A 13,391-nucleotide genomic window follows, 5' to 3' on the forward strand; every position below is an offset into this window, starting at 1 on the left:
ACAATTACGTTTTATTACGAGCTTAGTCGGTGTTATTAAAAAGACTGCAACCCCTCTTTGTGGGAAGGAGTAATAGGGGCCCAAGGAGTGCTCTGAAGGTGCAACATGTTACAAGCTTGCCCAGCTCACGGTCGGTATCAAAAGCCTCCCTACTTTCACTACGGTGTTTTTGGACCTTCTTCCAGTGGACAGGAGCTCCCGTCGCGAGCAGGGGCACATCCCTACTGTGCAGCTCCCGCAGCGGTGCCCAGCGCATCTCCGCCGCGGGAGGTGCGCGGCGAGGACGGCACGGAGAGCGCCGGGCTGAGCTCAGCACGGGGTTTAGGCATGGCCTTACAGACCCCCTGGGCAGGCAGCACTCCCCGAAACTGCTGCTAAAAACCCCGCTGCGAGGGGTGGCAAGGCTTCTTCCCCGCTCAGCTCCCTAGGTGGCATTCTTGCACAGACCTGCTCCCGCCGCCGCAGAACGCGGGTGCGACAAGTACCCGTACCTTTTCTCTCGGGACTGCTCGGGCAGGCTGTACGCTCGCTCTGCAAGACATAAACAGTTATCGGGCACTCAGACTGCAAGGTCGTCAGGTTTATTTGAAACGCACGACCTCCACCGGGCCGTTAAGCTTGTCATTAAGGGCTTGCAATGTCATTTCAAAGTTAGGAAAGCAAATACATTAGAAGCAGCATTCATGAGGGTAAGACCGCTGCCTGCTAAGCTTTGTTTAGTTGACAGAATCTGCCAGAACTGAGATGGATACCAGTGAAGGCCAGTATCTGCAAACAGTCTTTTTTTAAGAATAACAAAAATGTTTCTTTTGTTTTTCTTAACAACCCAGACTTGAATGATTCACACTTCATTTTGCTTTTTACACAATTTGTTGTAAAATACCTAAATTACATTCTTCTAATATTTGTAATTACCTATCTTATGCAGGTTTATCTACAGTATTAAAAAAATTTAAGTCTCTCTACATAAAGAAGAGTATTACTAGTCTATGTACTGCAGAGGATGTGTAATGTGTTACAAGTTTACATCACAGAAACAATAGAGAGGACTCAAGGGGACACTTTGCAACAAACTGTCTAAAAAGCAAAATAAAAGACAAATAATTCAGTTGGGTTGTTCTGGAAAGAAAAAAAAAAAAAACCACCACAACAAACACAATAGAGACCATACTACCATTTCCAAATTAGAAGCCATTCCATTCTGTAGACCTTTTTTGTAGAGCTACCACAGGTATGGTTCAGAAAGATACTTAAACACCTGCCTAAGTCAAAGCATCAGACGATGCCTTCCCTAGAGTTAGATACAGACTTAAACGTGCTTCGCTGAACTAGCATGTCTTCAGCCAAACACGGACTTCAGGTTAGTGAGAGCTAGAATATTTACCAAAGAAGCAGGGAGACTAAAAGGGCATTTCAGTTAGTTGCCAGGCACAACCTGTGCCTCAGGATGCTTTCAGAAAAAACGAAGGCCATGTACCCATGCGAGATGGAAGACAGCCTCATGCAAAACAGCACCATGGGGTTGGCACTAAGGTACTTACTACAAGGGTGGAGCAGAGACACTGACTTAGAGAGTGAAAGAGCCTGAAGGAGGGATCGACCACTGTTCGTGAGCACACCATCTACAGAGCAGGGACAAATCCTTTACTGGTACAGCCTGGTAATACCTTCTTGAATAAAAGCAGGTAGTTGTTTAAACCTGAGCATACTGAAAAGCTTCCAGCAGAAACGGATGGTGATTTCCCACTTTTTTCTCATACTTTGTGCAAGAAAGACCGTCCTGTTGCCATCCTGCATTCACCTGCTTTGGCTTACGTTTCTTTGCAATGTACAAGGTCAGCTGCGCCTGCCCCACACCACTGCCAGGTGCCAGACACTCTGTTCAACGTTCCTGTCCCCGCAAAATGCTGGCAAGACAAGGGACGAGGCAGGAGATGCTGGTGGCAGGGAAGGGACAGCAGGAACCTCAGCAGACCACCACCCTCCCTCCCAGCAGCACACCGCACCTGCCGTGCGGGCTGCAGAACAGCCCGTCTCCCAGGCATGGACAGGAAAGCATCTCCACCTTCTCCACAAGACAGGTAAAGGACCAGAACCGACTGTCCCAGGAGGAAGGGGAGAGAGAATGAGCAGGACATCACCCAAGACCAGGTCAGGTCAGAGCAGGTAATGGTGTCAGGATGAAGCTTAACGGGCTGACACCAACAATCCCTTGGCTGCAAGGTCAAAGGAATTCTGTTGTAACTTCAACACCACACTGCTGATCTGCCATTCTCTACTTCTGTGACATACTTCCCTCTTCCTTCTGCCTTGTTTTGTCAAAGACTTCTCACCTAATCTGTTGGATACAAACATTTACAAATACATTAAGAGATGGGGAAAAATACAACACAGCTGCGCACCGCAGGCTGCAATACATACTCCTCCTTACCAGGGGACACAAAATCTTACAGTGAATTTAGACAACCACAGACAAGTTATTCACTGCACTGTTTAACACAGTTTCTTAAGGAAAAAAAGATGTCTGCAGTCACTGTATGTCTGCCCATCAGTTTTCTCCATCTCAATCCCCAACAGCTTTTGAATTTGTTAACTGGTTTCAAAGTTAAGTAACATTTCCACAACTTTTGCGTGTTTTCACATTCAGTGTCATAGAATCACAGAACGGTCTGGGTGGAAGGGACCTTCAAAGATCACCTAGTCCAACCCCCCTGCCACGGGCAGGAACATCTTCCACTAGATCAGGTTGCTGAAAGCCTCACCCAACCTAAACTTGAACACTTCCAGTGACAGGGCATCCACAACTGCTCTGGCTGTCCATCCCATCTGGTTCAATCTAACTCACATGTCCTGCCTCTTGCTCAGGACTAGTGGAAAGCTAACAGGAGGGAGAGACAACCTGGAAGTATGGCAACAGACAAGGTTATAGCGACAGAGGTCAGGTCTCTTGAAATGCAAGTGGTTTTTAATTGATGTGATCTGTATGAAAAGCACAGTATTTCATGCTTTGCATGGTTTTCAAATACAACCCACACCCTCACTGCAAAAAGCGTGGGTTTTCTACTAAATACCAAACTACATGTCAAGAAATAAAGCATGTTAGAAACAATTTGTAAAAAATTACAAGCTCTTGGAGCTTTACCTCTGGTTCCACTTGATGGAGAGGGTGGGTTTTGCTCCCCAGCCTGTGGAGATAATAGCCCATTCCTGTTTCAGAGATTCCCCAGGATCTACAAGAAGCTGGGGCCACCTGCCCCGTGTGATGCCTGTTCTGCGTCCTCCTCCTGAGCTTCCTCATGGTCTCTGATGGGCACCCAGTGGGAGGCTGGGGTAATCATCTTCCAGAAAGAAGATTACTGCCCTTGCCTGCTTTACTTTGTCTGACTAATGCTCTCCCAGTTTGTGTGCCCTCACGAGGATCAGCTGCTGTATCACAGGAGGACATGACGGGGCAGTAGGCAGGAGAAGAGCGAGGGACAACGGTAGGGCTACATGAAGGCAGCCAAACTCTGCTTCCATGCATGTTGGCGAGGTCTGTGTACAGGACAGGCCTGAGTAAAGCCATCAGCACTGGGCCTGAAGCAGGCAGGTGTGGGGTGAAGCTGGGCAGGTGCAAAGCCAGAGCACTGACCTTCATTCAAATCCCCAACTGTGAAGTCCCGAGGAATGCGAGGTCTTCCTAATAAACCTTTGGGCGAGGAGCAGGAATAGGAGCGCGACCGAATCCCAGACACTGTGCATTCCTACAATTGCAGAAAATTAAAACTTGTGTCATTTTGAAATGCATCAGAAACAGAAACAAAATAAATCAGAGACAGAATTTCTGAAAGATGGCTGAACACACGCACACATTTTCTTGGCTTCATTAAAGCTTTTAAGTTGAAGTATGATTTTTGACAACTTCATCTGAATTCTCAGGAAGTCTGTCATATTTCCACCATGCTACATTTTTGTGTATTACAGGAAATAATTCGTGGGTGCAAGTTAGACTAAGAGAATGCTTATATTATTCTCCAGTTTGGTGGCAAGCACCATCCAAACAGTGTTGCTGGCCATTATATCTGATGACCAAGCTATCTTCTTTTACCAAGGGAACCATTAACCTTAGTACTTTAATACCTCAAGAACATCTCATATATACTAACACCCTGCCTTGGTAATTATTGATGTCAGAGTTTCCAAAGAAAGGAGTTAGCCTCTTTCTTTCTTCTCTCTGCGTTTTTTTTATTGTGCCTGAAAAGAATTTCTGATCTCCAAATATGTCGATGATAAGGCTTGAAAGGAAACCCCCTGATTTTTGATACATCATTTACATTTCAACAGAGCCAACTCCTGAACTGCTTACCTCATTGTTTTTAAAAGTAGCCCTAACAGAATTCAGTGTTTGTGCTGGACTTTTTTTTTCTCACTTCATGTAATCATTTGCCAAAGGTCAGATAAAGCTCTAAAGTGGCAAGAAGCCTAATAAAATCATGAAGAATCCCTAGGAACAAAAAGTAACTCTATGCAAGTGCCTGAAGATCTCAGAAATGGCACCATGGTCTAATGAAAATGAAGCTAGCCAGGATACTTTAGAAAACCATAATGAAGAGGAGAGATTTGCACTGGTCAATGCACAAAACCCAACTGAATTTCCCCTGAATCTAGCAATTGTTTTAAAACAGGCAGCAGGCTGTTTTATACTTTACAAAGCTGTTACCCTTTCACATAACTACAGCTGGTTAACCATTTCCTCACTAAATATATTTTGGTTAGAAAACCTCAGGTTCAGCGAATCAGCATATTTCCTACGAAACACTTCTGATAAATGATGCTTTTTTTAAAGCTGGAGCGAATCTCCAATGGACCTTTCCCATGGCTGCTGCTGATCCCAGACACAATTGAGGAGCTCCAGCTCCACAACCTTGTGTGTGCTGGTCTCCGGAGGGACTAGCACTGCCAGCTGGGAATGCATTTTTCCCCTTCAGACTCAGATGTTTCTCACATGTTTTCAGTGATATACTTAAAAGGAAAACAATGCAAACCAAGAGTGTATCAAATACCTTGGGCTGCAGACTGGTAGGTACGTCTAATCCATCTCTGCTACAAGCCATGGCTTCTGAAGAGCTGAGGGGAGCATAGTGAACATGGGATCTGTCTGAAACACCTCCACTTCCGCCGTCTACTTCAAGGTCATCGAGACTTGAACTGAAGCATACAACAAAGTCTATAATTACTATGAATTCTAGTTACAATCCATCTCAACCTTAATGCAACATGCAAAGATACTGCTGTATACACTGATCAATGACAACGCAAACCACCATGATTATGTCAGGTGAGTCATGCTCTGAGTACCCTCTCAGGTTTGCAGTCACCTGGTCAAGGTCAGTCACTCTGTACAGGACTCGTCTGACCCAACCCTGTGGATCTGCAGTACAGTCGTGCATCGCCCACGATCACACAGACTCCCACCGCAGTCAGCCGCCTCTGGAGGATGATTTTCAGACCCATGTTCTAAAGACCCCTTAAAAATGTCATGTTTTGTTCCACATATGTACCTGCCTCTCCACATACATGATAAGGGGAACTGAGACAACCAGCTCAGATTTCAGTATTAAGATACATGGGTATATACGGATACTTTGTGGGCATGTGTATTTGAAAGATATGACATGGCTATTCACAGACATCTTTTTTTTACATCTGTGACTTGATGGAGGATGGAAGAGAAAACTAACAAGACAGATGAAGGTGGGCCTGAGACCATTTTTGAGATTCATTCCAAAAGATATAAACTTAAAAACATACAGGACTATAAACAGACTGAGAAAAATCTCTGTCTAAATTAATATCCCAAACACCTAAAGGCTACTTGATTCGGGAGGGTTCCTGAGCGGAAGAGCACAGTAAGGTTTCTCAGCAGTACCAGGATTTCCCGGGATGGATCCCATTAGCTGCAAGAGCAAGTTCATGGTCTCTTCATCAGAGTGACTGGAAGGAACGGTTGACTGCTTGCAATAACATTCCAGCCTTACAACATAAAACTTTCAATTATGTGTGGTATTTCTAAATAGCCAGAGTTCCTACCAGGAATAATAGCACAATAATTCCTTCACACACCACTACAATTCACTTTGTTGAAGGGCAAATCTATCAATACTGTCCAAAACTACTTCCTTGTTACACTTCTGAAGACCTAGACCATCTTTCATAATGTTTCCTAGTAATAGCTCATGTGACATCTCAGAAACAAGGTATTTAACTGCATTATCAGTTACTGTCATATTTTAAAATTGGCAAAGCAATATATGTCTATGTCAATATACAAGCATATATGTTTTACTGGGGGTAACTTACACGGGGAATTTTTCTGACATAAAAAGCCGGTTTGGAGATCTGCTAAGTAACTTGCCACATCATCTCAGATACTTCAGAAAAGGCATTGCTGGGATTACATATTGATAGTCTCATTTTATGTGTAATATTTGGATCACTTATGGTTGACATATTAAGGTCAATCCCATCTCTCTGAAAATTCATATAAGCTCTTACAGCTCACATACAGGGACCTGACTTAGGTCTTAAGAAAGGTGGAAACATCTAAAAATACACAGGAGAAAAATGCTTATGACAGAAAGGCAGAAGAAGACTATTTCTAGTAATCTACATGATACCTCCATAGCTAGCAAAAATAAAAGGTGTGCGAAAGAACAACTCCTAGTCTGACAGTTATTGTCTTATCTGTATTAAGGTTCCTCCTAGTGGACTTTATAGTAGCATAAGAAACTCAAAATTAAGGCAGAGAAAATGTTATTGCCCCTTCAATCAACAACGGACAGACACTACTGCTTCCTTACTGTTTTTACATAGATCTGATGCCATACCTCCAGCTAGTCCAAACACTCTTAAGAGGTGGGAGACAGATTCAGATTTCCTCCTGTACAAGGAGGAACTGATTTCATGCCTCTTCTATCCAGAGAAGCCTGGACAGATGTCTCTTCTTATCCAGAGAAGCAATAAAGCCTTTTTGTAAAGGAAATCTACCAATTATTAAAAACAAAAATTATAAATTCATCTTCAAAGCCCTCTGCATTCCTGAAGCCAACCAGTTCACAACACAACCTAAAGCCATGTGGAGGAGTATCCTCAGACTGCTCTGCTGGCAGCAAACCTGCGTACCAGCAAAAGAGCACAAAAATAGTCTGAACTTATCAGAAACATGAGCTGTACTCTGCACTATGTCTTTTGAGGTAAAAAAATATATGCAAGTAAGGCGGTCCTTCTACAGGCCAGTGCAAAGAATGGAAAGATTCCCAGAGTTCAACAGATTTTGGACTATTTTCTTAATGGAAAATACAACTGAGGAAAACTAGGGTGAAATTCTGGTTTCAGACAAAAATGACACAATGGAAACTCTTACAGTGAACAGCTGATTCTGTTTTTTTTTTAAAGAACACATACAAGAAAAAAGGTATAAAAGTACAAATTTGCACCTTTCATTTGTTAAAAATGTCTTCATACCTATTTTATGAAAACAGATCATTAAGACAATTTAAATATCAGTGATTGAAAACAGTGACTTTACTGCAGTAATAATATTTATTACTCCAGATTCTGCTCCATCTTTTGAAATAAAAGGTCGTCATAAATAATCCTTACTCTGGCCAGATCATCAACTCAATTCCATACCTTCTTTTTTTCACATCAGCATACAGTTGGCCCCGATCCTTAATAAATCCGTGGGTCTTGAATGGAAAGTATGAATCTGCTCCATACAGATCAGAAGGTGAAACAGTATGTCTTAAACCTGCATTTTCTCCATTTTTCATTGACCTTTCATTTTCTTCATTTGGAACATATACATATTGGTCATTCTCCTCAAGGGAGGGTGACGAAGAGCTCTTAGCCATCAGGATTGAGTTGGTGGGATTCAAACATTCACTGCTGACACCATCTCCATGAACATAGTTAGTCTTTAAATCTCCAGCCTACAGAGAAAAAAATGAATGCTGGTAAGAGGCAGTAACAAGATGTATTGTCAGGGAACAAGGATCAGACTAGTTTACCATTTTATTTATGGTTATATGTTTTGCCTTCCCCCACTCCCCCATTGCTTTTTACAGCACATGAATTGAAAGCAAGTTATATGGCTAAGATATTTGAGACCTTGCATTACTTTTTTCCATAAATAGAGTAGCAACGAATTGGTATTTGGAAGTCTAATGGAATTCTCACTCATGTTTATACCTTTTGTTAAATGTATCAATTCATATATTTATAGCTTTGATTAAAAAAATATCCTTAAGTCAAGCAAAAAACATACCACTGTGAGAGACATATGGAGAAGAATTCAAAGACTGTGCAATTTAATTTGGAAAAATCAGCGTACACATCAATGCACTTTTAATTTTCCAGCACAAATTTCCTAAGCTTTGAGATGAAGACACATGACCTGGAACAGAGGTTCTCCAGGGGAGGAAGGGAAAGGAATCTTTATTTTTTGCCATTAAGCAATTATAGACATGAAGAACCCCTTCACTTGCACAAAGACAGGAATGGAGTTTGGAATTATGTCTTCTCAGGTACAGGGGCCAGGATTTAGTCCCTGGTAATAAATAATTCTTTGTGCAGCTGAGGTTGAATTCTCCTGTCAACTCTGCAGAGAATATTAAAATACAGTTTATTGTCAGTCTTTTAGTTAGATGCTACTGTCATCTATTTAGACGCTGAATAATACTGAAAAGTCACATTGCCACTGAAAACACTCAACTTCCAAAAAAAGCCTGTATAAAACCAAGAAGAAAGGAAGCGTCTCCAAAGCCATGGCCTTTCAGATTGCGGACTTCCTCCTCTCCAGCCCCACTTGAGATATGTTTTCATCCCCATTGTAATGATGTTTCTCTTTGTAAAAGACAGAAAGAATTGCTGGCATTTTTACAGCAGCCCGTGTTTGCATTCAAAGATTCGGCACATGCAAGTCTGGAATTACTTTTGTTGCGCTGTGCAGATGAGATGCACGAAGGTAAAATGCTTCTCCCAGGTCTTACACAGCTCTTCCCCCCTTCAAAGTTATTCCTGCTCAGGCAGCAATTCCCCTCCGCACCAGAGGCATCTCCTCCAGCAGCCGCTTCGGCTCCTGCTGCGTGGTGCTTAGCGGGAGAATTTGCCTCCAATCAGCAATTTAACAAATTTGCATGCGGTTAGGTATTGAGCAAAGGTTTGTAATCCAAGTTGAAGGACCCCCCCCAGCAATATACCCAGGCAATATCCACATCCATAACGCTTCTGCAGCTCTGTCCTTCCAACCTTCCAACTATTGTTAAAGTCAGGGGTTCACAGATTGCATATATAGACCCCTGCCAGTTGCTTGCTCCTAGGTCATTATTTCACGCATCTCTCAGTAACCTTAGGTGCATTTTGAGCAGGCTGGCCTCTGTCTGAAACTTCCGCCTCGGTTGTCACAACGAATCGGACCTGCAGTGAACGCTGTGGCTGAAGTGTTTCAGGGAATGGGGAAAAAAAAAGGGGGAAGGGGCAGAATCACACTTGCAAAATCTCAGTCTTCTCCTAACATTATGATCTCATAATTTCTTACTCCTATATTCCAACTTTCACGCCAGGGAGAAGCCACAGCAGGTTACAAATAAAGAAATCACTTCAACCATCACTGAAACACAGCTACGTGCCACCAGAATTTGGCCGCCGCTTAACTACATACAACCGCTATACACAAGAGTTCTACTAGTCCCCCCTGCCCAAGTTATGATATCCGAGTGTGACCATGAAGGAGAGATTTCAGGTGCAACATGGTGATATAAAATATGATTTGGTCTGGACACTGCAGCTCATCTCGAGTGCTGGTGAGAAATATATCAGAAACATGAATACTAAGTCAGGTTCTCTAGTATTAGAATGCTCCATGTCAGTTGTAGGTCATGGACTTCACCTTCTCAGCAGTATCACATTTTTGTTGAGCCTCTAAGCTTAGCTATGAGCTTATAATTAATTTCTAAAATTAGCCAGCATCAGCAAATTCACCTCTTTTGTGAATGTACATAAGAATTCAGAAAATCTGAAGTGCACATAAACAAGTTACATAGTGTTAATGTTTCTTGGAAAGAAGCAATGCCATCTAGCTCACAAACACACAGGGAAGACAGTAAGAGCTGCCTTAGAGTTCTCCCTACAGGCTAGGAAGAATAATTCCTATCATCAACTGAATCTGTTAAAAGAGGCCTCATAAACGAGTTACAAATTACAGCTGAGAAGTGTGAGGTATTACTGTTTTTATTTTAGACCTTTATTAATTGGCCACACACCATTGCTGACAGATCCAGAAGATCCTACTATCACACAAGTAAGTTACTTTAACAGAAGATGATGAAAAAACTCCCAAAAGTTCAAACATAAGCTTACTTGGTCTACTACCATGCAGTTTGCATATACTTCATCACTTCCACTCAGCATGGCAGAAAGTCTGGTTGCAGCAAAGAAAGTAGGTGGAGCCTTGAGTTTCCTGAGAACATCAAGGGTAGAGTGTCTCTGCTCTGGAAAAAAGAAATTGTGGAAGATATGCCATTAAATCTCAAACCGTTTTCTTCTCATGTATATATGCTGTCATAAAAATGGCAAAGTTAAACATTAAGCATCAAATCTTAGGATTACAATTTGAGTAATATTTGTGTGGCGGCCCAAAAATCTGCCCATTTTGTAATTGCCTCACTTGCTGTATGTGCCAAGAAGCCTATAGTTGACAAGCCTCTAAAAGGTACCACAGAATCATTCATGTAACTTAAAAATAAGTGTTCCTGTATCTTGGCTAGCAAAACCTTCTATTTTCCACCTAAGCTAGTACTCTGTAGAGATCTGTAGTTGCAAATGTACATAGGACAAGATTTATGGGCTGGGATTAAATATGCGTGATTCTAGCCTATACATTAAATACCTAACATCTGATACATTATATTAATGGAATACTGTTCAACTGCAGCCAAATAAGGACTCTCCTAAAGCACTCGACCTACTAAAAGCAACATAAATACTAATCTTAAACCAATAAAGCAGATTACTGTTTTTGGAAAAAAAACAGCAACAAAATTGTATTTATAGGGATATAAATAAAACACCACTGATAGTGCCTTTATAGACTGACAGCAATCAATCAAGATTTGACCCATGAACAACGCATTTAGGATGAAGACTGCATCTCATCTGCTTTTGGTACTGAAATGAGAAATTACCAGTTTCACCAGAAATCATTAACAGAAATTCAGAGTTTAGTTTTCAATAGTGTGTCCATGACTGCAAATATGGTAAGAAGCTGCACAGGCTGACCCTTTATTCCATGGCTTTGAGCAGCAGAAAACCTAACCAAGTGCTACAGAAACACTGTCAACCTGCCCTGCAGGCCCACTTCTCTTAAAGCTGCTTATAAATATGAAGAGTATGCACCAATCCAGCACTTGAGCTGGTAGTCAAGGCCTCATATTATCTTCTGATTGTAAAAGGAGCAAAATTTGAGAAAGCAGAAACCAATCTTCTTCTAGGTGGTGTGAGAACAGGCTTAAACAAAAAATCACAAGTTGTAATTTCCTTATTTTATGATGCTGCAAGTCAAACATTGCCACTGGAAGTGAACTGAGGTAGACTACCATAAGAATTATGTGATAGAGAAAGTTACCATACCAAGCAAAATATCCAAAATCAAAACTCTCAATGAACTTAACTCCAGTTTGTCTGTTATTGAAAATTATGCAAAAAATCCTTCTTAGTCTGCATCAGGAATTTATTTTCTGAAAAGGTGAAAAGGAAAAGGTACCACTAAAGACTCTCTCCAGGCTATATTCCTAAAGTAATGTAACTGCTTTTGGTAGATCATATAGCATGGTTTGGGTTGGAAAGGAACTTATTTAAATATCATCTAGTCCAACCCCCCTGCCATGGGCAAGGACATCTTTCTCTAGATCAGGTTGCTCAAAGCCCCATCCAAGATGCCTATTGCCATCAGACTGCAAGAAAAGTTGTAATGAAGAAATAGCACTGGATTAGAAACCACACTTACCAAGGCCTATGGCATTTGTTCCTTTGGGAAAAACAAAACAAAACAAAAAAGCTCACAGATCACTGCCAAAACTGCAATGCTACACCACAGCTTTTATTTAATTTTAAGAGGCTATCTCATAAAGCCCAGGAACAGTAAGCTCTATACTTAGAGAAAACTGGAAATTCTCATTTAGAAATGGCACACTATGAATTATTTGGTTTCTAGTCCTGGCAGGCCTTGTGGGATCTCATACCATTAAAATATCCTTACGCTTCTCATTTTGCTTCTTCCTCCTTCAAGAATTTTAACTGATTTTTGTGACTGCCATCTTGAGAACTGCTAAAGCTACAAACCACTTCCTCACATCTGTCAAGATCCCAAAGCCTTTGTTTATAAATGGTATAAAAGCATTGTTTTCTACAGCAGTTCATCAGAATTTGGCAGCTAAAATCATATGGAAATGTGATTTGGCAAAACTGGCCTTTTCTTGCGGCAAGTAAAGCTGCGAAAGGAATGGTCTTAAACTAACAACCAGGAAGAAAAAAAAAGTCACGCTTTCCATTGCTTCTTGTACGTTTATTATTACCTTCCCCAGCACGCACTCACTCCTGTATGTAAATCCCCTGGGTACAACTGGCAAGGGCGGTATTCGGCCCCAGTGCTAGGCTGCAAAGGTTCAATACATACGCCTGAAAAACAGCCCAGGTGTTAGGGATTCCCAAATCACGGCGTACACCCAAGCCTATGGAGACAGTTTCTTGACTACAGCAACAGTCCCCACTGCTGAGGTCTCTACAGTCAGCTAATGGACTCCACTATGAATTACATGTCCCGAGCCAGGAACAAGAAAATCCCCCTATTCCTTCACATCTTTTACTTACATAGCAACTTTTAACACTGAATTTTACATTATTTTAAAATTCTGTAAAAGACTAACAACCTAAGTAACAATTTCTGAAGAAAACCGCTGCAAATACAAGAAGATGTATCAGAGTATGTTATCTGCAGTGCTTTCCGTCAGTAAATCTGTATTATCACTGACAAATGCCATATGTTCTTCTCGCGATGTTCTGGTCAGTCTGTTGTTAAAGGTGTCTAAATACATATTCATTGGGGCTTTAAATGAACAGACAAAAGGTAGCAGGTTATTTTGGGCTTCATGTTGCAATATGACCCCACTGTACCTCCTTACTCCCACTCTGCCCCCCAGTTTCAAACATGCATGAAAGGACCACTACATCAAACTAACTTTGTAACGAGAGAAGTATTTCAAGACTTTGCTGAACGCAGGGGAGAGCATCATTAATTACACATTGACCGTGCTAGTAACTTATTTCCACTGGACAAGCCTGCATAGTTTAAAAAG

The 13,391-nt window shown here is 41.6% G+C and overlaps 1 protein-coding gene across 1 annotated transcript in view; it reads right to left on the reverse strand.

The window, feature by feature from the left end:
- The window catches only part of ARHGEF28 (Rho guanine nucleotide exchange factor 28), a gene marked incomplete at both ends in the record, with an annotated part of 118,977 nt that overhangs the window by 43,600 nt on the left and 61,986 nt on the right, over window positions 1–13,391 (reverse strand). Inside the window, 6 exons of the mRNA XM_082013625.1 lie at window positions 492–531; window positions 1,542–1,622; window positions 3,632–3,743; window positions 5,043–5,187; window positions 7,672–7,970; window positions 10,399–10,529. Of these exons, the coding sequence (XP_081869751.1) occupies window positions 492–531; window positions 1,542–1,622; window positions 3,632–3,743; window positions 5,043–5,187; window positions 7,672–7,970; window positions 10,399–10,529 (808 nt within the window). The remainder of the gene's footprint in view (window positions 1–491; window positions 532–1,541; window positions 1,623–3,631; window positions 3,744–5,042; window positions 5,188–7,671; window positions 7,971–10,398; window positions 10,530–13,391) is intronic.

This window comes from Phaethon aethereus (assembly GCF_964289735.1).
Source record: "Phaethon aethereus genome assembly, chromosome: Z".
NCBI classification, from domain to species: Eukaryota; Metazoa; Chordata; class Aves; order Phaethontiformes; family Phaethontidae; genus Phaethon; species Phaethon aethereus.